Source organism: Athene cunicularia (genome assembly GCF_003259725.1).
Source record: "Athene cunicularia isolate RWA chromosome Z unlocalized genomic scaffold, athCun1 chrZ_part4, whole genome shotgun sequence".
Taxonomy (NCBI): Eukaryota; Metazoa; Chordata; class Aves; order Strigiformes; family Strigidae; genus Athene; species Athene cunicularia.
Window position 1 is genome coordinate 2,855,845 of NW_020799145.1, and position 21,700 is coordinate 2,877,544.

General features: G+C 35.9%; 1 protein-coding gene across 4 annotated transcripts in view; it reads left to right on the forward strand.

The window, feature by feature from the left end:
* The window catches only part of JAK2 (Janus kinase 2), a 92,287-nt gene that overhangs the window by 30,043 nt on the left and 40,544 nt on the right, over positions 1–21,700 (forward strand). For 3 of the 4 annotated variants that reach the window (XM_026866792.1, XM_026866793.1, XM_026866796.1), the window contains exons 2-3: positions 10,184–10,325; positions 14,577–14,827. In XM_026866792.1, coding sequence (XP_026722593.1) covers positions 14,608–14,827 — 220 coding nt within the window. In that variant the 5' untranslated portion in view covers positions 10,184–10,325; positions 14,577–14,607. Of the gene's footprint in view, positions 1–4,170; positions 4,550–10,183; positions 10,326–14,576; positions 14,828–21,700 lie in introns of those variants that run through there. The other variant, XM_026866795.1, reaches the window with a different exon arrangement.

Genomic DNA, 21,700 nt, shown 5'->3' on the forward strand with positions numbered 1-21,700 from the left:
ATAAAGAGAGGAAAGACCATGGTTGGTTTTAAACTTCTGAATGATTTCAGTGGGTCTCAGCAATTTGTCATATGTGAAAACCTCTTATTAGAGTGTCCTAGCTCAGCTGGGGACATGTCTTAATGTAGTTTGCAAGTTACAAAAACCTTGGCTGTAATATGATACATATTACTTGTATTCTAGACTTAGCTCCAGTTTATCTAATTAAAAGTAATTGTGTTCAATGAAATAAAAAGGGTTAAATAGTCTGCAAGCCTTTAACAAGCCTTTCTTGAGAAGCTAGCTGAGTTTTTCACTGCATCACACTCATAGCTTGTTTTTGTCATCTCTGTTAGCCACATGTTAAGTAGTGTGGAATACTTAATCTTTTTCTGTTTTGTGTTGGGAAGTGATTCTTGAGGGCCATGAAAGACAACTCCTTTGCAGAAGCTTGTTTCAAACCCTGGAAGAGAGGTCTGAAATTTTTAGTTTGGCAGAGCTGAGGTGAAACTGCAGATAAATATGTATAATATGCTGAGAAGTTCTGTAGGAAACTGAAGTGGTTTGAGATTGATCTAGGAAAAAGCCCATCTTGTTCTCTTATTTAAAGTGTTCTAAATTTTGAACAGATGACCTTAGGTAGATTTGAATTTTCCATCCAAAAGGGGGTGGGGAAAATACCACTTTTAGGCAAGATTGAAACAGTATTATTTCTGACTTGGAGTGGGGTCTAGCAGGAAGAACTGATGTGTCTTGGTTTGCATTACTGAGTGGGTACATCCACAGAACTTTCTTTAGAGTAGTGGAAACTCATCTTGAGATTGAAATGTAGATGAGAGCCCTAGACTTAAGGGCTCAGAGGCAAAGCTTGTGTTGGAATTTGGCTTATGTACTGAAAGACTTGAGTGTTTTAAGTTTTGTCTAGTTTTCTGTCATCAGACTTTTAAGAATAGTTGGATAATTGCTCAGTGGGAATTTTGAAATTAACTATTTATAAGAAAATTATCAGTTTAAAAACACTGTCATGCTATAAATGTTTCATCTTTTTTATAATGCCTTCTCATAAATGAACTGATAATAGCACAATCTATAGCAGCACATTTCAAAATCCAGAAAAGAACACTGTATCTTCTTATCTGATCGTGTATATATTGTGGACCAGTTACATTTTGGCTTTCCTCCTCTACCAAGTTCAGCAACATAGGTTTATCTAAACCCTATTTTGCAACAATGCATACTCTTAATGTTTTAAAATCAAGAAATACATAATCTAGTGCTTTCTTGACTCTTTGTTCCAGAAGTTTGATATTCTTGCGTCTGAGAAAAAGAATGTTGTATTTCAAATAGGTATTTATTCTATAGCCAGTGTATCCCCTATTTAAATAATTTGCTTTTCCATTACTTTTTTTTTTTTTTCTTGAATCCATATCAGGTAGTCTGCTGGAGCTTTTTTGATCTGTTGGAGCACAGTTCTCATGCTCTTGCTTTCTGCAATTTACTTATACTTTTTCAGCATATAATCTCAAGATTAGTGAAAACATTTTGTGTCATTCTTATTTTAAAACCTGGGGAAATATGCAACCTGAATAGAGGGAGCTTTTTGTAAGTGTATCTTAATTGGGAGTATTTTCTTTCTCTTTAAAGCACATGACTGAATTGCATAATCGCACTCAAAACAGAGTTCTGTAAGTACTGAACACATATGATGATAATTTGACTCTTTTCCAGCAGGGGGGGAAGAACCTGTGTCTTTTTTTTTTTCTTTTTAAATGTACAGGAGGACACAGAATATTTGAAACATTACATTGTGAAGGTATGGTTGTCTCAACTAAACTTTTTTCTCTGTCATCTTCATTAGAGTTTTGCAGAATCTCCTCTAATGGTACATTTTATGATGAACCTTTGTTTACTTTCAGAGCCCTGGGGTTTTGGCTTCCATTTTTTTCTGACAATCTGTGTTTATAGAGATAACATGATCTTGGCAAAGCATGTAGTGCTGTATCTTTGCAAAAGCTAGCTGGTGTTTCAGATAGGGAACAAGTGGAGAGCTCTCAGGCCATTGATGATTAAGGAAGCATTAAATAAACTATCAAGCAAGTACATTTTCCTGAATTATAAAGATAAAATGTCAACATTGCTATCATAAATTATTCAACAATATGAAGCAGTAAAATAAGCTTTAAAAAAAGAATGAATTCCTGTTTTTAAATACTTCAACCCTTCTATCAAAGAATAACAGAAACTGCAATATTTATATATATGGTAGTTGAACTCTAAATCACTATTTGATAGGCTTGTGAATACATTTATATAGTTTTGGGTTTTAGAGTATTAGTATTTAATTAAACTCATTTACAGAAATTACTTGATTTGAAACATTTCTGTGGCACTGTCTCACAAGACTCTTGCTTGCATGTCTCAGAAGGTCTTTTTCATGTTTTGTTGTATGGCATTATGTGACTGGGCCCTGATTCTGTAAAGACTTAAAAAAATGTGACTTTGTGCACAATGCCCATTTGTAGCCTCATTGAATCTATACAGGATCTAAGTTGGGGGGCAAAGAGAGGTTTTGTGGCTTTGGGGTTTTTTGTTTTTTGTTTTTTTTAAGCCAGGTTTTTCATAAACTGGTTTAGAGCTTCAGGCTCTAATCTTGCCTGGGTTTTTAGTTGCTCCTGCAATACCAAAGAAAACTTAAAAATGCAAGACACCTTACATAGATTGTATCGTATGGAATTACATTTTCTATAAGCAAAGGTAATTCAAAGTTAAGCACTTCTAAATATTTTAGTTAGAGGTTTCTGTAAATGATGTGTCATTGTAAAGAGCTAGCCTTGTTTCCTCTACAGAACTTTAAGTACTTTTCCGAAGGTGGAGAGAGGAATGACACCACCAAAATCCCATAGAAACTCCTGCACCTTGAGGAGGGAATTTGTACATGAAATTTGTATCAGGTCTGGCCTGTTGATATACAATTTCTAAACTGAAGCTGAAAAAGCAGGGTAGGCTGAAAGATAGAGACTTTCTTGAGAGTCCAAAGGAGACACTAACATCTACTGCCCTTGGCTGCGTGGTAGAGATTGCTGATTCACTCTGACTTAAATGTTACCCTGTTTACATGCTGACAGTTATTTCTTCAAAGGGCTAGTTTGTTGTAGCACATGTTTTCAGATTCTCCTCAGATAGTGTAAAGTAAAAGCACTAGAAATAAGGGGATAACTTCATCCAGATGTTTTCACATTTTTTATGTCTGTCACAGATTTACTAGTCTTTTTTTCTCCCTCACATTTTTCACTGAAAATTGTTACAGGAAACAAGGTTTTGTATGTTTTAGCATGCATTATATTATGTAATGTTCTTGTCCAAGACCACTTTACCCTTTGTTTTTCTAAGGTGGTGACAACTGAGCGAGGAAAGAAACTAAAGACCCCACAAAAGTGGGAGCAGCAGGGGAGCATCTTATATATATGATATTGTGAAGAACATAGTGGATCGCTTCTGGTTTTCTTTTTTTGTAGGCTGAAAAGGTGGCTGGGGTTGTGATTATTTTCTTCTTGGTACTTTACCCTGTATGGCAAAGTGTAAAATTGCACTTATAAATCTCTGCCTTTAGAGACTGGAAGTTTGACAGAGAAGAGTAGACTCAGTCATGATATTCTACTTGTTGAAACTGGAGACAGCTTTTCATCTAGAACAATATAGCAAAGAGGCATAGTGATACCCGTGCAATTACTGCTCACTATACAAAAGGTGACTTCAAATTTCCTTAGTCTGTCTTTGAGAATCAGCTTTTTATTAAGCTATTTTGGTACTCTGACAGTAATCAGGATTTTTTTTCCCCATTTTTGTGATGTTACTAATTTCAACTTGTGTTGGAGGAGAATAAGCCACGAAATAAAAATGTCTTAACCCATGGAGGGGGGAAATAAGGTTTTTTAAGCAGTTTTAACACTTGCCTGGCTCTTCCTCCTTCTGTGTACCTCCTACTTGCCTACAGGAGACTAGCAGTGTTACTGCCCTTCCCCCCACCATATAATCTTCTGCTCCTGGTTCACAGGAAGAAAATTCTAACTCTTTAGCCCTAGTGAGTTTCTACATAAAGTGTAAACACATATGACAGTTACTGTAGAGGCAGTAGTTTTACTAACCTTTGAGGAGGGAAGTTGCCAGACTGGGGAAGTGAGATAAGAGGCCAAGAAAAGGGAGATGACAGAATTCAGAAGGAAAGTCCAGATGGGTTTAGCTTTTTAAAATCCAGGTCTTGGAAAAAACTTCCTGAACAACCACAAACTAGGCAATTTATTGTAGTAGCCAATGGCAACTGGAAAGAGTTATGACTGGTTTTCCTCACAGAAGTGTTTGCTGTGAGAAACCCTCTATCTTCTGTGAAGGAAGATAACCTTGTATTTTCTACTAGGATATAATTCTACTTGATGAAACTACTGTTGTGTTGTTTGCTTAGAAGATGCTTTTTTAATAGACTTGGAGCTCCATGACACTCCTGTAGTTGGAGAGGATAAAGAACTTCATCAAAGGTCTGATGTCCTTCAGATGTACCAAACTACGGCAAGTGGTGGGTCTTGGCTGTTCTTTCTCCCACAGTTAAGGTTGTTGAGAGCACACATTTGCCTGAGAAATGATTGCCTGCCACAGGAAAAAGGACAGGTTTTTGGAGGTGAGAGAAGAGTGGCAGTTTTGAAACCTTTTTGATTTCAATATGGCTGGTGTCTGCTGCACCACTGTTCAGCACTCTGACTGCAACATGAAATGTGTATGACTCTTTACAGCTTAGTGTAACCTGCTTGGTTCTTGGCAGCATCTGCTAAACTGGTGTCTGTTTTGCAAATATTGAAGCTATTCTTTGGCCATGCAGTACTATAGCAACAACTGCTGGTTTGTTTTGACAAATCCCTCTTCAGTTATGACACCGGGAAATTACATTTGGAAGAAGATAGCTTGCTTTATTCAAAAGTGTCCCCCAGCATCACCTCCCCACTATCTTAATCTTGAAGTGTTAAAGAAAGCCAAGCAATTTGACAGACTACTTTGCTGCTGTTGCACTTTTTGCTTTTATTTGCACTTTCAATATTTATTTTAACTTTTGAGTGAAGCTGTAGCTGTCATATCTATTCTCTAGAGGTTGCTAAAGTGTTTTTCCCCTAGATGGTGTTTTCACAAAAATGCCTTTTAATAGAAAATTAATTCTTTCTGTTGCAGTGGTGAGTCAAAATATTTTTTCCACTTTGAAATGTCATTATTTTTTTAATCTTTTTTTAATTGTCTCCTGAATTCTTGGTAATTCACTGGTAGTTGTTTTTACATAGAAGCCAGTGCTTTGATTGCTCTATGTAGGACAGTGACTCTCCTTTTATTTTATTTTTTTTTTTGGTAACAAAAAGCTACCAGGCAGAATGAGACTAGTAGTGAGCAATCCTCAGAAACAATTCTTAGTTTGAGTTAATTTGCTCTGTGCACACAGGAGCACTGGAAATTCCCTTTTTATGTATTTTTGAAAAAAATTGAAGAATCAATTAAGGAATACCTGTGCTCTACTAATTAACCCTTATTTCATGGTCTGAGCTATTAAATGGAATTCAGTTCTCAGTACAGTTCATGAAACAGTCTAGTATGATGTGGCATACTTATGAAAATATCACTTAGTCCTAATTTTGCTGTTGTCATCTTTTATTGCATCACTTTAGAAGAACTTAGAGATGTGTAAGGGAATCGTGAAATTGGTGACATTTTTCACATACTTCATGCAAAAGGTCTTTCTGACTTATTGTGGTTACTTTTCCTATGTCCTCTGTGCATATTAAGCTGTGCAGATAATGATGGCTCTGAATGGACTTAAGGATCCTCAGATGCCACTGTCTCAGGAGATCATCCTTGCCAAAACAGTTGGGCAACCATTTGAATTGCTTGGAAATTTTCTGATGAAATAGTCTTTTGCTGAAATTTATCAGCATGGTGAAATTGAAGTGTTTTGCAGATAGACCAACTTTTGCTAAAGTTCTGATGGAACCTAAACAGAGCTGTTGCTTGTGGGCAGGTCTTTGATTTGACTAGTTTTCTGGTACCTCACCTACTTGGCAGGTTACTGTGATGCAGAGGCTTCTTCAGTGATTGTTCATTCTGCTTTTCCAGCAGCACTCCCAGGTAGCTTGCTTTCTGGGATAAGCTAGAGCCAAGGGTTTCACTCTGTTGTGAAGAACTTAGAAATCATGATTTTTTAAAAAAAAACTTATTATTCCTAATGGGAATGAAAATATTAAAGTCCTCATATTAACAGCTCCTAACTTAGTCTCTGTGTCATACAAGCAGATCAGGCCAGGATCATTACTCTTTCCTTGTGCAAAAGTTCATGGACTCTTGCTGAATTGCTGATACAGGCAGTGGTTTGCCAAGTGAAAACTGTAAGCAATTGTTATCTTTGCTTCTCCATTTTTTTTTAGTGAATGTTTTGTCATTGATATGTTAGTCTGTCATCTTCCTTCTGTATCTGCTCGCTACTATGTTAATTCAAATCTTGATATATTAAAAATCCTTGTGTGATATTAATGTACAGCTGATAAAACAAGAAAATTCATCTGGAGTCACTTTTTGCAGTTGTTTCTTGTTAGAGCAGTGCTTTCTTGTGTCAGTGGCTTTATGTCAGGGCAACTTTGAGATCCCCCTACAGGCAGAGTGTGCTAGAAAAAGACCATGACAACTGAAGACATACCCTTCTACAAAACATTTTAAAATATGTTTTAAGGCAATATTTTTTTTTTGTGAAAGCTATTTTAAAAGTTAGTACAAATATTACCTGTGAAAAGACAACAGTTTTCTTAATGCAGATGATGATGATGCAATCAAAGCACAGATAAAAACCTTATATGTAAACTGAACATCTGTTGTCTAAGCAATGGAAAAAGTTCTTAAATTTCCCAAATTGCTTAGTATTTTTAAAGGTATTGTTGAGTACTTTGATTAAGTTAGTCATAAGAATGTTTTCTCTTGAATGTGGTAGAGAGATGTGAATCTGTTGCTGTGAACTTTTTGTGAAATACTAGCTGATGTCATGTGTTCTGACAGACCAAAGGCTTCCGAATGTCTTGGTGGTCTGTTAACAAGCAGTGGCATTTCTGCACATGCTGCTGTTTTAAAAATACTTTACTACCGGACAAAGTAATATATGCATTTGGTTCTCTGAATTTAGTGTACTACTATGTTTGAAGAACCACACGAAAACAAACCACAAGTCACATCAGATATGCAAGGAATACTGCAAGTTGTATGCAGAATACGAATACTATTGTTATCTTTTTAAGATTTTAAATTTTTCATAGCATAACAGGCCATGCTGGGTGCATGTTACAGGAAAGTTTAGTTGTCTGTACATTCAAACTGAACTGTAAAAACTATAATGACATATTAAGTATACATATTAAGTGTAAAACAAACAAATCAAAACAATTACAAGTGGGAAACTGGCTGACTTTTCTTCTTAGTATAATCTTGGTTTTAAAGGTAAAAAACATACTTTTGTCTTGTAGCAAGACACATAATACTCTTCAGAACTTACTGATGTTCTCCCATTACTACTGACTAATCTAAAACCTGTTGGCATTTTTTGTGAGACTCCTACCTACAATCTTGACCACCTACCTATCACTACTTGGAAAGGCTTTTGTGATTGTTGTTTACAATGTGCATTCAAATTTCTTGAAAGAAGGATATGTGTATAAGCAGATGGAAAATGTACACATTTTTGTCATCTTGAGTTTACACAAGATGTCTTAGTCTACTGGCAATAAACATGTTGAGTTGCTGGGAGACAACCTATGTCTTCAGGCAGGAAATAGGAAATAGTTAATAGGAAATGCTGTTTTGATCTTTCTCCTCTTATGCTAGTAATTTGAGTATTCAAGGTACCCGGTGACACGGGCACAATAAACACTAACTGTATTTATACGAATTCTGAGAGCTTGCTGAGAAGTGATTTTTTTCAGGTTGTAGAATCTCTTCTGTGTAACAAATTCTGTATTGTGTTCTTTGCAGATAATGGCAGTGCGGAGATGATGGACTAATTTATATATTTTGACTGAGTTACATTAGACTCTTAAGTTCATTTTTAAATTGGGCATTTAAATCCTTGCAGCTGCCAGAAATATAAGCTGATGTAAACTTGAACAAATTGGAGGGAAGGAGGAAATGGGGGAGTGTGGTCACTGGCAAGATGATGCACTCAAATTGGCACAGCCAGAAATGTAGGTAACATTCTTTGCAACTCTGCTGCTAAAATGACAAGTTGTCAGATGAATTTACTTAGTCTGAAAGGATGTATACTGAATGGTTTTATAATGTTTTGATGCAGATACCTGTAAATAGGTATGTCTGTAAATATGTGTAGAAGAGTTATTGACTCTTTAAAAAAAAAGATAAATATGTTTCTGCAACCACTGTGAGCCTGTTCAGCTTGCAGTTTTTCATCTCCAAATCTCCTTGCTTTTTGCTCAGAGCTATGAGCTTCTCTTGTGTAAACAAGGAATCATTTTTCTGTTGGTCATGTGAAGGAGGGCAGATTTGATACTAGGCTGCTTTATCCCAATTTTTGCATTTGAAATGCAAGCTGCAGTGTCACTGAGCTTATTCAAAATACTGCAACCTCTAGGCAGAGAGTAGAAGTGGCTTCAGTTCTTAGCTTAACCTGGTTTGTCCCATCAGTTTATCAGCAGATGTCTCCTATAGCTGATGATGTTGTGCAATTGATCAGGCGATTATGGAAAAACTATGTAATTAACTGCAGTCAGGTAAATCTTCATACAGTTTTGCTTAAAGTCAAGAGCCTGCTTGGCAATGATGAATGCAAGACAGTTCTGAGCGTGGAATAGTACTTTTAAAATAGAAAAGAATTTGGAATACCCAGCAATGCCCCTCGATCTGAAACCTGCATGAGCACGTAGTTCTATGTTTAGTTTGAAGCCAGTGCTCTCAGATCAGCCTGCATGGAATGTGTGCTCAGTAGGTCAGTGATAGACTGCTCTGCCCTAAACACCCATCCCTCGCCCTCCCTCCAGCACTTCAACACAGGTGTGGAAAACTTGCATTGACTGTACTGGACTTTGGATCAGATTTTAATTGGCTGGCTAGACAGCATTTGAAGGAGAATCCCTGGAGGTGCATACAGAATAAACAGCTGTCCAAACAAGGCAAAACTGCTTATCTTTAAAACCAGTATTGCAAGCGAAGAAACACTAATCATTGCCATAACAGTCTGTGGGGAGAGAAACTGAATTTACTGCTCATTGAGATGGGTTCCTTTCTCTTGGGTTATTGATGGACTCAGTAGAGACAGCACATGGTGCTGAGGAAATTATATAGATTTCATTCTCTGCTGTCCAGGGAGGTTTCCATCTGAAGAGTCATCGAATCTAAAACTTGCAGAGTTCTGTTCTTTCATTCTGAATTCTGCCCACTTTGAACTTCCATTGGTTTGGTTTTTTCCCCTCTCTTCAGTTTCAAAATTAATTTTTGCGTCTTTAGCAGGCCCTTTCTTATGTTGTGAGGGTCACAATAAGGAATTTTTCATTTTTTCACTGGTGCAGGAAGCTGCTGTTGTGCTGAAGTGCTTTCAAATGGTGTTTCTTGCAACCACAGAAATGTTGTGCAAAGAGAGCAAGGGTGGGTGTGCCTTGTCCTTCCTGCTATGAGACACTTGGTGTTAACTTCCACATGAATTGAAACGAGTGGCTATTGTCAGTTTTCAAATAGAATGAATTGTTCTGGCTAAGAGGAGATTCACTACATGAAGTGAACTTACCATGTCTCTTTTTGTAATTTTTTCCTCTATAATTTCTCTTCTCATGTAATGTCATCAACAGTTTTCTTAAACTGTTGCTGTATTCACAGAAAAGGAAAATGTGGTGAATGAAGAAAAAGTATTGGCAATTATATTTCAAGTCAGATGTCTTTTTCATACACCAATTTCTTGCTAGAACTGTGCAGAAATGTGGTTTTTAATTTTTTTTCCTTAAACTTTGTATTTAAAAACCACCTAAATTTAAACAGTTCTTGGCAAAGACGACAGGAATTTGGTCAAATGAGATAGGAGTCGATCATTCTATCTCTACCTAAACACAGATTTGAATTCCTAAATAATGATGTATTATGTATGGTTCACAGCCATTAACGTTTTTTAATATTTAGTATGTTTGTATTGCAGATACATTATGTCCCACCACTGCTTGTGTACCTGTTTTGTCTGACCTCCTGTGGATACCAGCAGCAAGCGGACATTTGTGACATGCTTATTTAAAGGGCTTCATCACTCATGTTTCCTACAGAGAGTTCTCAAGTGATAAAAGGTAATTAGTGAGAATGTAGTGAGAAATGCTCTGATTTTTGAACTTCCAAAGTTGTATGTTTGAAGTGGTATGGCTTAAGATCCTAGCCCTGGATGTTTCCCTAGAAACCCGCAAAGAAAGAAAAAGATGTAAACTGAAGGTGGGGGACAATTATTTTCAAGAAGAGAGTTTAGATTTTGAAAAAGTAGTAAACCCCATAGCTCAATTTGTCTATAAGAAGAAAAAAGGTTCTGAACAGGTCTGTGAATGCTGAGTATTATTAAATCATGAGGATTTTGTATGTGTTCCACATTTTAATGAAATTTCTTACATAAGTGGTGGTTTTCAATCACATTAATTTATTCCTGGTTGATTTAAAAAGAACCATATGAATTAGTACAGCCCAGTGTAGCTTATAAAATTAATCCTCAGGTGCAGTGGAGGTACAGACAACAGAGAATTGCATGTAAACATGTTGCACTGTAGATGCTGGTGATTGTTGTTAGAGCAATATGGGGAATGATTAATCTTATCCTTTAGAGGCTGTGACTTGAAATGCTATCCAGTTTAGGAACATTAACCCTATTGGATCAAATCCTCTGTTCACCAGTACCAGAATCAGATCTTTTATAGCTGGTAGCTTTGATCTTCAAATAAAGATGTTTATATTCTACCCAGATTTTCTTACACATTTTTGTTATGTGAATAAAGGGTCAAGCCATTTTTGATTTTCACTGAGTGATGATTGTGTCAGATAACCACTTTCAGATGTGTGTGGACCAGGTACATAGCTCCCTTTTTGCAAACAAATACCTCCATGGTACTGTGAGTAACTTAGCTATAGATAAGTCCCATTCTGTGTATATTAAATACTTTTATACAGCTATGATATTTCTTTACATGAACATTTACATTCGTTATACAAACACAGGAATTCTTTTGAATTACAGTGTGATGTCAAATCTGTTCTGTATACCCCAGAAAATGATACCCAGATATATTCTCCAAACGGGTAGATTAATGTCTCCCAGTATATTTAGTCTCAAATTACTCAACTTTTACAGTGGTTGAAGAATAGACTGTATTTTAATTTCTGTTCATCCATAATATTTAATTCTTTTTTTTGCCATGTTTAATGTTTCTGTTGTGCTAATGAAATGGTCTCTGGATGGAGCAAAGAAGGGAAAACCAAGTGTGTCCAATTGGAGACTTGTTTGCTAAGAAATAAAGGTGAAAGCAATTTTGTTCATGATGAGATTTTTCACACTACTGGTGAGTGGTGACCTTGTATTTCGATTACTGCACAGGTTCTGTCATAGAACTGATTTACTTGGATGCATAGAACAAAGGCCAAGAAAATGCTTTTTCTGTTTTTCAGTGAAGAAACTGATTTAGGGAAATTTTTTGCTTTCACCTGTTTCATCAGGTCTTTGACAAAAAAACAACCTTGAAAATTATTCACACTGAAATTGTGACACAATTATACAAATTGTATCTCTGGAGATTTTTCACATTGTTGCATGAAACCTTTGAAAATAGTGCAACAAAAAGGGTATTCTCTTACGGTATTTACTTTGCATTTTTTACTGCACTTTGATTTTTCATATTCTTAGGTGTGATTAAGAAAGTGTCCTTTCTTGGTTAACGGAGTTTTTTCTATAGAGACAAGGAAATGCTGAGGGTTTTTTTTTAAAGTGGAAATGTGTTTGTAAATACCCACCTTTTTATGAAGGTGATGTATGCACAAACATGTCTGTTCAGTTCACTTTTGAAGTTGGCCAGGTTTTCAGTTCTATAAACAAGTTTTCATTCATTGTTGGATACACATAATACCAAGTGACCAAGATGACGAATCCTCTGGAGATTAAAGTTGTGAATATTTTGTATAAGAAAATGGTGGAGCACAAACATTGTATTTTGCATATTATTGACAGAGGTAGTGAGAAATCTTTTAAATATGATGTTTCCATTGATGTGGTGATTTTCTGCTAAAAAACATTAATTCCTTGATGAGTTAAGAGAAACATACTTTTTTTCTTCATTGAACACTTGTAACCTGTGTGCTGCCTTTGCAGCTGAAAGCACAAATCTTTTAGAGGTAGCTGGCTCTATGAATGAGGCATAGGGAATCCATATGACCTGTTAGATCAGAGCCCAAGGAATATAGTGAATGACAGTTACACCTAAAAATCCAGATTTATATGTTTGTGATACAGTGGCTCTTTGTGTTACTTAGTTTGGGAAATAAAATGATGCACTTTTCTCATGGTGATGTTGTCTTTTTTTTCCTTCCCCCAGGATTACTGTCATGGTAGCATAGTTTTATCATCCTATATGTGTAACTGAATATTTTTGTCTGTCACATAGTTCATGAAGTTTAAGGGTTTGATCCTTTAAGGTTTTTAGCCTTTTTTAATGTGGACTTGACTGTTGTGATCAATTTCTGCAGCACAAGTCATCTTTATCCCACATAAATATATACTCATACAGTCATCCTTTCCTCAGTGATTGTAATTCAGAGCAGAAAATTAAAAAAACCCCAACATATTCCAAACAGCTTTTTTATGATAAAGCAACATAGTTCAATATAAACAAAAGCTGTCAAAAATTGCACCTCAAGAATGTAACACCCATCTGCCTATGCAAAACAATAAACATTTTTAAGTTTAACTGTAACATTTTCATGTTCAGTATCTTTATTAAGCATTCGTTATCTTCCAACAATGACATACAGTGGGATTGAGTGCACCTTCAGCAACTTTGAGGATGACACCAATCTGAGTGGTGCATCTGATGGGCTTGAGGGAAGGGATGCAATCCAGAGAGACCTTGACAGGCTTGAGAAGTTGGCCTGTGTGAGCCTCATGAAATTCGACAAGGCCAAGTGCAAGGTTCTGCACTAGGGTTGGAGCAATCCCCAGTATCAGTACAGGCTGGGAATTGAATGGATTGAGAGCAGCTTTGCAGAGAAGGACTTGGGGATAGAGGTGGGTGAAAAGTGAGATAAGAACTGTCAATGTGTGCTTGCAGCCCGGAAAGCCAATTGTATCATATAAAAAGAAGCGTGGCCAGCAGGTCAATGGATGTGATTATCTGCTCTGCTCTTGTAAGACCCTTGGGAGTCCTGTGTCCACCTCTGGGGTCCCTAGCACAAGGAAGATGTGGACCAGTTAGAGCTGGTCCAGAGGAGGACCACAGAAGTAATCAGAGGGCTGGAATACCTCTCCTGTGAAGAAAGGCTGAGAGAGTTGAGGTTGTTCAGCCTGGAGGAAAGAAGGCCCCAGGGAGACCTTACTGTGGCCTAAACCATTCTATGATTCTAAAAAACTCAAATCTTTATAATTAATGTATTGTTTAGACCCATCCTGCATTTTCAAAATGTGAAATGCTGAATTCCGGGTGGTAGTTACTGGCATCAGTTTTAATAAAATCAAGCCTTACAGACTGTGGTCAAAGCTTTTAACATGAGCATGGATTTTGCTGATTAAAATTATGATAGAGCCACAGAAGAGCAAAAGCATTCTTCAACTGATTTTTGGAATAGTCTGTCAATCTCTTTTTAAACTTGGGGTTTTTTCATTATCAGATATACCTGTGGTTATATATTGAGTTGCTTGTTTGTCTGTTCTTTGATTACATTTATCAGAGAGGATTTTTTAACTTAAGTTCCTTTATGAATAGACTTCAGTCTGAAAGGAAGTGGTCTTGGAAGTCCTCCCATTTGTAGATACAAAACAAGTCTGCTTACTTTGTCTTACGTCTCATTTCAGTTAGTACATGTTTTCTTTTAAATGTCTGCTTAAGACTAAAATTCAGCTGTAAGGTGCTATTCCAACTCTTCTCTTCATCAATGTCAGTTTGTGACCTATCTAGCCGCTTTGTCTTGTAAGTTCTCAGTGCGATCTTTGCGTTTAAACTGGGAATATGTGTTGCAAAGATGTCATTAAAAAGATTGTTTCGGCTTTCAGGTTAACTAGCATGTTTTAAGTGGACAAGTGAGAACACACGGTCTCAAATCCAGAGGGAAGTAATAAATCTTCAAGTTGGACTTTCAGTTAATATCTTCATTTTTTTCCCTGTTGTAGTGTCTGTTATTTCTCAGAATAGGGCAATGTAGTAAATCAAAGAGAAACTCAGCTTTCAGACACCTAAGCCATTCTGTCCTCAGCTGTTAATATTTTTTCCTGTGTCAAAACAGTACTATCATTAAATGAGTATTACAAGCAAACCCAAATACAATTAGTCAAGAAGTACTCCTTACATTTCTTCTAGGCAAATGCTCTGAACAGAACCAAAACAAACAATGGCCTGTCTTACAATGACAAATATGGAAAGTACAACAACTTCTACTGCCCACCAGAATGGTGACATCCACAGGAATACCAGTGCACCGAAGCAGACAGAACCATTGCTTCAAGTGTACCTTTATCATTCTCCTGGGAAGACAGGAGGAGACTACCTTCAATTTCCAGCTGGAGAATATGTTGCAGAAGAGATTTGTGCTGTTGCCTGTAAAGCCTGTGGTAAGTATATACATAACAGTTTTCATAATGGAGAAGTGAAATTCAATTTAATAATCCAGAGCTCATAAAAATGGTGGCATTTTAGGTGAACTGCTAATCTGTCTGTTCTTTCAGAAATGATTAGCACTAGGCTGCAAAATTGTTCCTGTTAGAATGATTGTGAAACTGAGATTATAATCATGTGACTGCTATCTTTTTTCAAATAATTTGAGGGCATACTATCTTTTACCTGGAATAATTCTTTCATTAAGATGAGATATAGCTTGGATAGTTAAATCACAGCAGGAGCTGGAAATAGCTTGATTTATTTTCTGCTGCAACCCTGCAAAACAGATTGGTTCTGAAAGTTATGCACATATTGTATTTTATACACTCTTAATTACTTTGCAGATGGAAACTGTTATATTAAATATAATATTACTGCTTGTGTGTGTGGTTAAGGCTTTTTGTAATCATTTAGGAAATAGTGAGTAAATGATGGAGTAGTATATTTGAAATAAATAAATGAAACATATTTGTATTTAAGAATACCTTTGAATTGCTACATTTGCCCATAGTTTAACATGAACAGGTGCTGAGACTCATAGTAAAATAATTCAAGCATGCATATTATGCATGCTTCTTTCTGACATTGCAAAACTACATTGAATCTGTGAATAAAAAAATTAATTCCAATAAACTTCAGATATTAAAGTGACTGTCTTTCTGTTCCTCGTGCACATGTGCACATTCATATGTGTACACAGTCTGTCCATATCTTCTGGGCCGTCAGTAGTACAAGGCTGGATTTGTCTTCTAGATTTTCAAGTGCTGCATTTCAGGTGCAAATGAATTTAAAAGAAAGTCTCGTAATTACAAATATTTCTCTTCCAATGGGTCACAAATATAAAACTGCTTAGACTGTAAATTATATTATCTCCAAACTTCTTATACTTTTATTATTTTTGTCTTTTGATTGCTATACTCTTATAAAATTGGTTTAAATGACTCTACTTTTGGGAGGGATCTGATAGATTTTTCTGTGCTGTTGAATGTCTTGTACTGACTGAGTTGCATGCTCTGAGTTGGTAATTTGCTTGGTACATGCTACTTTCACAAAGATTCTTGTGGGTTAACCCCTGTTGTTCCTTCTTTAGCTGTGGCAGAGTCAGACTAAGATCCAAGTTTGCAGAGTTGCTCTTTATCTAACATGAGCTTTAGGCAGATAAGCACATACAGTGAGGTCAGCAGAAGCACTGCCAGGGATTAATCGTGGAAGACCATGAAGAAGTAGTATGGTATTCAGAAGTTTAGAGAGTTTTAGTTGTGTGAGATTCCACTGCTTTAATGACCTTGTAGGTCTGAGTTTAACAGATGGACCTGGAAGTGTTCTTGAAGTTAAGGTGTCTTTTTGATCCACTGTGTCCCCAAGATTCTATAGTCTCTTTCCTCCACTTGAAAGAAAAAAAAAATACTGTCTCACAGCTTTAGAAAATGTGCCCATAGGCATTTCCGTAGTAAGGATAGATTTCTTAGCACTGGTGCCTGTATTTTTTGGGTTTCAATTTTGCCTTGTTAGGTTTGTCAGCTTAGTTCAGGTCCTCAGGTACAGCATCTAAAGGTGTATAAGGCTAGTGGGGGGTGGGAGGTTCTTTACTTTCTGAGTGTTAAAATGGTATTGAATTTTTACATTAGACAATGGCTAAATTTTTTTAATGGAAGTAAATACTGTTGTAGTCACTGAGGGTATTTCTGTTGTTTCAGCATTCTTCACCAGAGTTTCTGAAGTATATCAGTAGTGATTTATACTTGTGTATATAAAATATTTTATCATGTTGAGTCTTTATCCTTGTAGAGTTGAGGTTGACAAAGTCCTCTGAAGAGTGGTTTCTGTCTGGCAGCTACTAAGGCAATATTATACAAGATTTTTCTCAAAGGAATTTGTAGCTTAATTCATTTCTAAATTGGTGGAAAAGGCTGAAATGGCTGCAGGTTTTGTTTTTTTTCATAAGTCATTAGCATTTAAATCATAAGGCTCCACTTAATATTTTCTGTTTTTTCTGGGAGGTTTTGTGGCTGTACATCAGAACATGAAAGTCTTCAAACCCTTATACACTCAAATAATGTTTATGTTGGCAAGACTTGTCTTCTGGGAGTTAAGCTATGAATCAGAACACTTTAATAAACAAGAGAGTGGTTTAGGTAGTAGGCATGCCCGAAATACAACAAACTTGGTAATTGTTAATGAACTTTCTGTGATCTAAGCAATTGTTAGATCTCTTGATAGCAGCGCTGGTTGCATCAAAGTATGGCTGTTTGTTATTGGTGGCAAGCAGAACTGAATCTAGGCAAACATTAGCAGTTACAGAGAGACTTTTTATGTACCTTTTACACAGTTTAAACAATTGAAAGTTTTCCAGTCTGTTCTGACTTGACTCTAGATCTGTTGTATGTGGCATGTGTTGGCTATGTAAGTATTAATCTATCTAAATATTACTCTGTAGTTGCATGCCAATTTGAGGCACGCATGCAGACGCTAAGCCTTTTTCTTTATTTAAAAATAACTTTACATTTCTGGAAGAATAAAACAAATACAAAACTACTTGTAGCTTTATATTTTTACATGGAAAACTGTCTGAAGATAAAAGTGAATATCACATTTTCTAACTAGAAATGCAAGAATAAATGAGGTGTCTTGAAATTAAATTGACAGATCAGTATTGTGGTTCAGCTCTTGTATGTTAACTAGTATGTTAATTGCCATGTAAAAAATTATAAATGTCGCACCAAAACCAAGAGAAGTCTTCGGTCTCAAGAGGTATTAGAGGAACCTAACTGATGGTGGAAATTATATATGACTGAAAAGTTGTTCTAGAAGTTACAGAATCATTGTGTTAGATGTGTTTTTTGAATTTAGTATGAGACACTTGTTTTCCCAAATCATGATCTTAAACCCTTTCATTTTCTCCACTTTCTCAAGTAATCTTAAATGGATTTCTCATTCAAGTTGTTTTTAATGTGTTTTAATCAGTTTATGAAACTATCAAGCAGTCAGGACCAGTCAAATGCAAGTAGTAGTAATGGTTCAGAAGAGCCACCAGAGTTGATGCAAGAGGGTGATAACATGAGCTTGATATGATACTTTACAGAATAAATAAATGTGGTTGTTTACAGAATAACTATAAACTCTGTTTATAATTTTTATTTTACTTGAAGTGTAAATAATGGTAAAACCACACAGATTTCTAGATGAAATTATCAGATGTAATTGAAAATAACATGAGCTGAATTTTGTTCTGGTGTATCTGTAAATCAGATACAGACTACTGGGAATATCTGAAGTCTTTGAATATGAATCTTGGATATATGTATTGGTATACAGAAAGAAGGATGTATTATATACTGTATTAGTGTAACTATGCTGTACCAATAATTTTGCAGTAAGACAATGCGCAGTCTTTGTAAGTGGATTGAAGAGTTTTTATTATCAAAGTAATTTTTTAAAAAAAAACAACAAACCACCAGAAAAACAAAACTGTGGACTGTGCCCTATAACTTACCAGAATAATGCATTATACACAAGACCAGCATTAAATGGAAGAATAATTTTCTTTTAATTTTTAAACTAACAATTTGTTAATTTTTTTCCATCCGCTGAATAATACAAGTAAAAAATATATGCATTGCTTGTGTGTATAATCTCAATTACTACCAAATTGAAGTTAACAAAGTAAAGTTAACAAAGTATTCCTATTACACTAGGTAACTGAGTTTGCAAATCACAGGTAAAAGAGTTACGAATATAAGCAAAGGATTGCTTTGGTATTAAATAAATTTGTGCTGTGTTCTTGAAAATCTTAATAAATCAGTAGCAAAGTATGCAGAGCTAGTAAATATAACACTTAAACAGCAGACTAAAAAATGTTTTCGGCAAAGTCAACCAAGGAGCATAGTTTTGTTTAGAGTCTTTCGTTTGTGCCATGGCTTGACCCCCTGGTGTATTCAAACCCTAAATTTCTGTAGGATGTATCTGACTTTAGCTACCTTCTGACAGGCTTTTGTTTGGATTTTACCCCTGCCCTTCTGTTAGGATCATTAAACCCTGAAATCTTAACCTCTAAATGGCATTAGAATCCCAAGAGTGGAACCAGTTTGATAATCCTGACTGGGTTGTTGAGTTACAGGCAGATAGGAGTTATGAATTTGTTGGCTTTGTTTTTTGTTTTTTAAATGTTGATATCCTGAAACTCTACATTGGAACCTTTTAATTCTCACCCATCTGGTTTGCAAAAAGTTTGGAAGTTCCACGATACTTTCCTTGAAAACTACTGGTGCCTCCTGGAAAGCCATAAGATAGCAGAGAATTTTTACTTACACCAAGTAAAAACACTCTCAAAACATGTAGTGTGACTAAGCACTGAGGGCACCTGCAGTCAATTAAATGTCTTCAAGGGAGCAACTGTGTTGCATAATGTATTGATCTGTAGTACATCTCCACTTGTATGGTTCAGATTAATTTAATTTTTGTACCTAGAGAATTTTAAGCACATTTATCCATAACGTGCTCAATTTCCAGAATTCACATGGCTCAGTGTTATCATTGATTATAACTGCCTGTTGTTGGTTTTGGGGTCTGTGTGTATGGTTTTGGGGAGTTTGAGGTAGTTACATTCTGTTTCTTTTTCTTAAGTGATGGCCTTTCTTGAAAATCTGCACACAACACACTATCCTCCCCCCAACTCCCACCCTCAAGGTGAAGGAATGAATTAGAACTCTGGGCAATTCTGTTTGCCAAGAAAGGAAATGTGTGCTTCGATTAACCATTCAGAAAACATTTTGTTGACAGGATAGCAACACTGAATATGGTGTCATAGTTTGGTAAGCCTCCAGTTTGTATGAAAGATGAGGGTAAGGATACAATTTTTTATGTAAGAAAAGACAAACGATTTACCATCTGGTATGTGCAAGACTTCATAAGTTTTATATAGTTTATTTGACATTTGTGAGAACTGACTTAATGTTTGCACTGAATTTCGAAAATTTGAGATTTAAAAATTGTTTTTAATCATTAACTCCATGCAACTAATTGCTTTCATCTGTATATGTCTAGTTACTTACATGCTTGAACTGACAATTTCATAAGATGCTATTTCTACTGTAGACTACGTATGGCTTCCACATTTCACAGTGGTCTCATGGCATTCTGTGATTTACCGTTCTGGTTTTTATTTTTTCATTAGAGGGACATTACCAAATGAAAACATACTGTATGGTTGAAAGGGTACCTAATGCCAACCAAGGAGGAAATATAGAAAAACTATATCCTTAGCTGCTCCAGGGTAAATGAAGTAGTGTGATTTGTCTGGATGTGGAACTCTAAAATCATATTGAGGAAGGGAATAAACTACTATGCAAAATATTATTTTTTTTAGGCTTGAGGTAGAGGTTTGAGAATAAAATTCTGCTGTTACAGCCTTTCATGATGTTACTTGACAGTCAGTATAGCATGATGAGGCTCCTTTATTTAGCCTTATGTACTAAATAAAATATTTGCCAAGAGATAGTCATGTTTTTGTCTTTGCAGTAGTCCAGAAAATTTATTTAATAGCCCTTGCTGGAGAAGCAAAGTGGAGAACAATTCTGCTTTACTATGTCTGAGTCACTGTCTCCTCTCCTAATTATTCACTGATTGCTTTGGTAGTATGGCTGTGAAGTGCAGAAATCCAGGGGAGGTTTTTTTAGTACCTGTTGTGAACAGCTTTTCTGATTTTACTTGTGTTAAAAATACATTTCTCAGAAGTTTTCACTATTGTTGATACGTTTAGGCTTCATCAGAAGACTCTGATTCCCAGCACTGCCACACCTCCACCCCCACCCCCAGTCTTTTTGTTTTCATTGTTTCTGAAGAAAACACTTCAATACTGCAGTTGTTATTTGCTTGTGATTTCTCTGCAATTAATAGTGTTGGTAAGAATTACATTAAAAGAGACGTTTGTGGCCTCGGCTTTCATCAGACTTTTGTGGACAATTTTCAAGTCTCCATTAAGGGGATTTGCTCTATTTGTATCATCATTGAACTTTTTCAAGTGTACAATATTCTGGCACAAATGCATAATTCTTAAAGGGCAGGGAAAATGAAAAAATTGTAACTCCTTTTCTTGAAAAACACATTTGGTCTGTAAGTCCTTGAGTACTGGCGGTGAAAGGTACAAGTTACCGTTTGGAATTATAAATGATAAAGTATGAGGGCTGGATGAGTGTAGAGTTTACTTTTCACACATAGAAGGGCAATGAAGAGTATTTTTTGGATAATTTTTGTTAAGGCCAACATTTCTGATTTGTAGGGGGAATTTCAAAGTCACACTCCTTGCTTAGTTAAAGTTTCAGAATGGCAATGATATGATCTGGATTGAAATATCCGAGTGTTTTGGCTTTTTTGAGAGGCAACGGGGTGGGGGTTGTGTCTGTAATTTGATGAAGTATGGCCACTTAACATTTGAATTTAAGAAAATAACTTGGAAATTTTTTCTTGTTCAGTGTGCTTATGTGGGATTGTTAATAAGGGAAGAGAATTAGTGAGACTAGGTAAATATTCAGCATTGCTTTGAATGGTGTTTATCATCTGGCTAGAATCCTGAAATAGGCTGGTGATTCACATGCATTACACTAATTTATCTGAAATTATTTGGGGTACAGACACCTCACAGCCTTAAAACTGCTAAGTCAGTTGTTACTGCTATATTGGCAAGTGATCTGTAACATAATCTAGTTGATCCCACTTCACTTATCAAATGAAAAACATGTTTGGTTACATGGGATAGATTTCTTTTTCACTGCATAAAATTGAGTTAATTTGATATTTGTCAAAATGCTGATGGATCAAATATTTCTTAC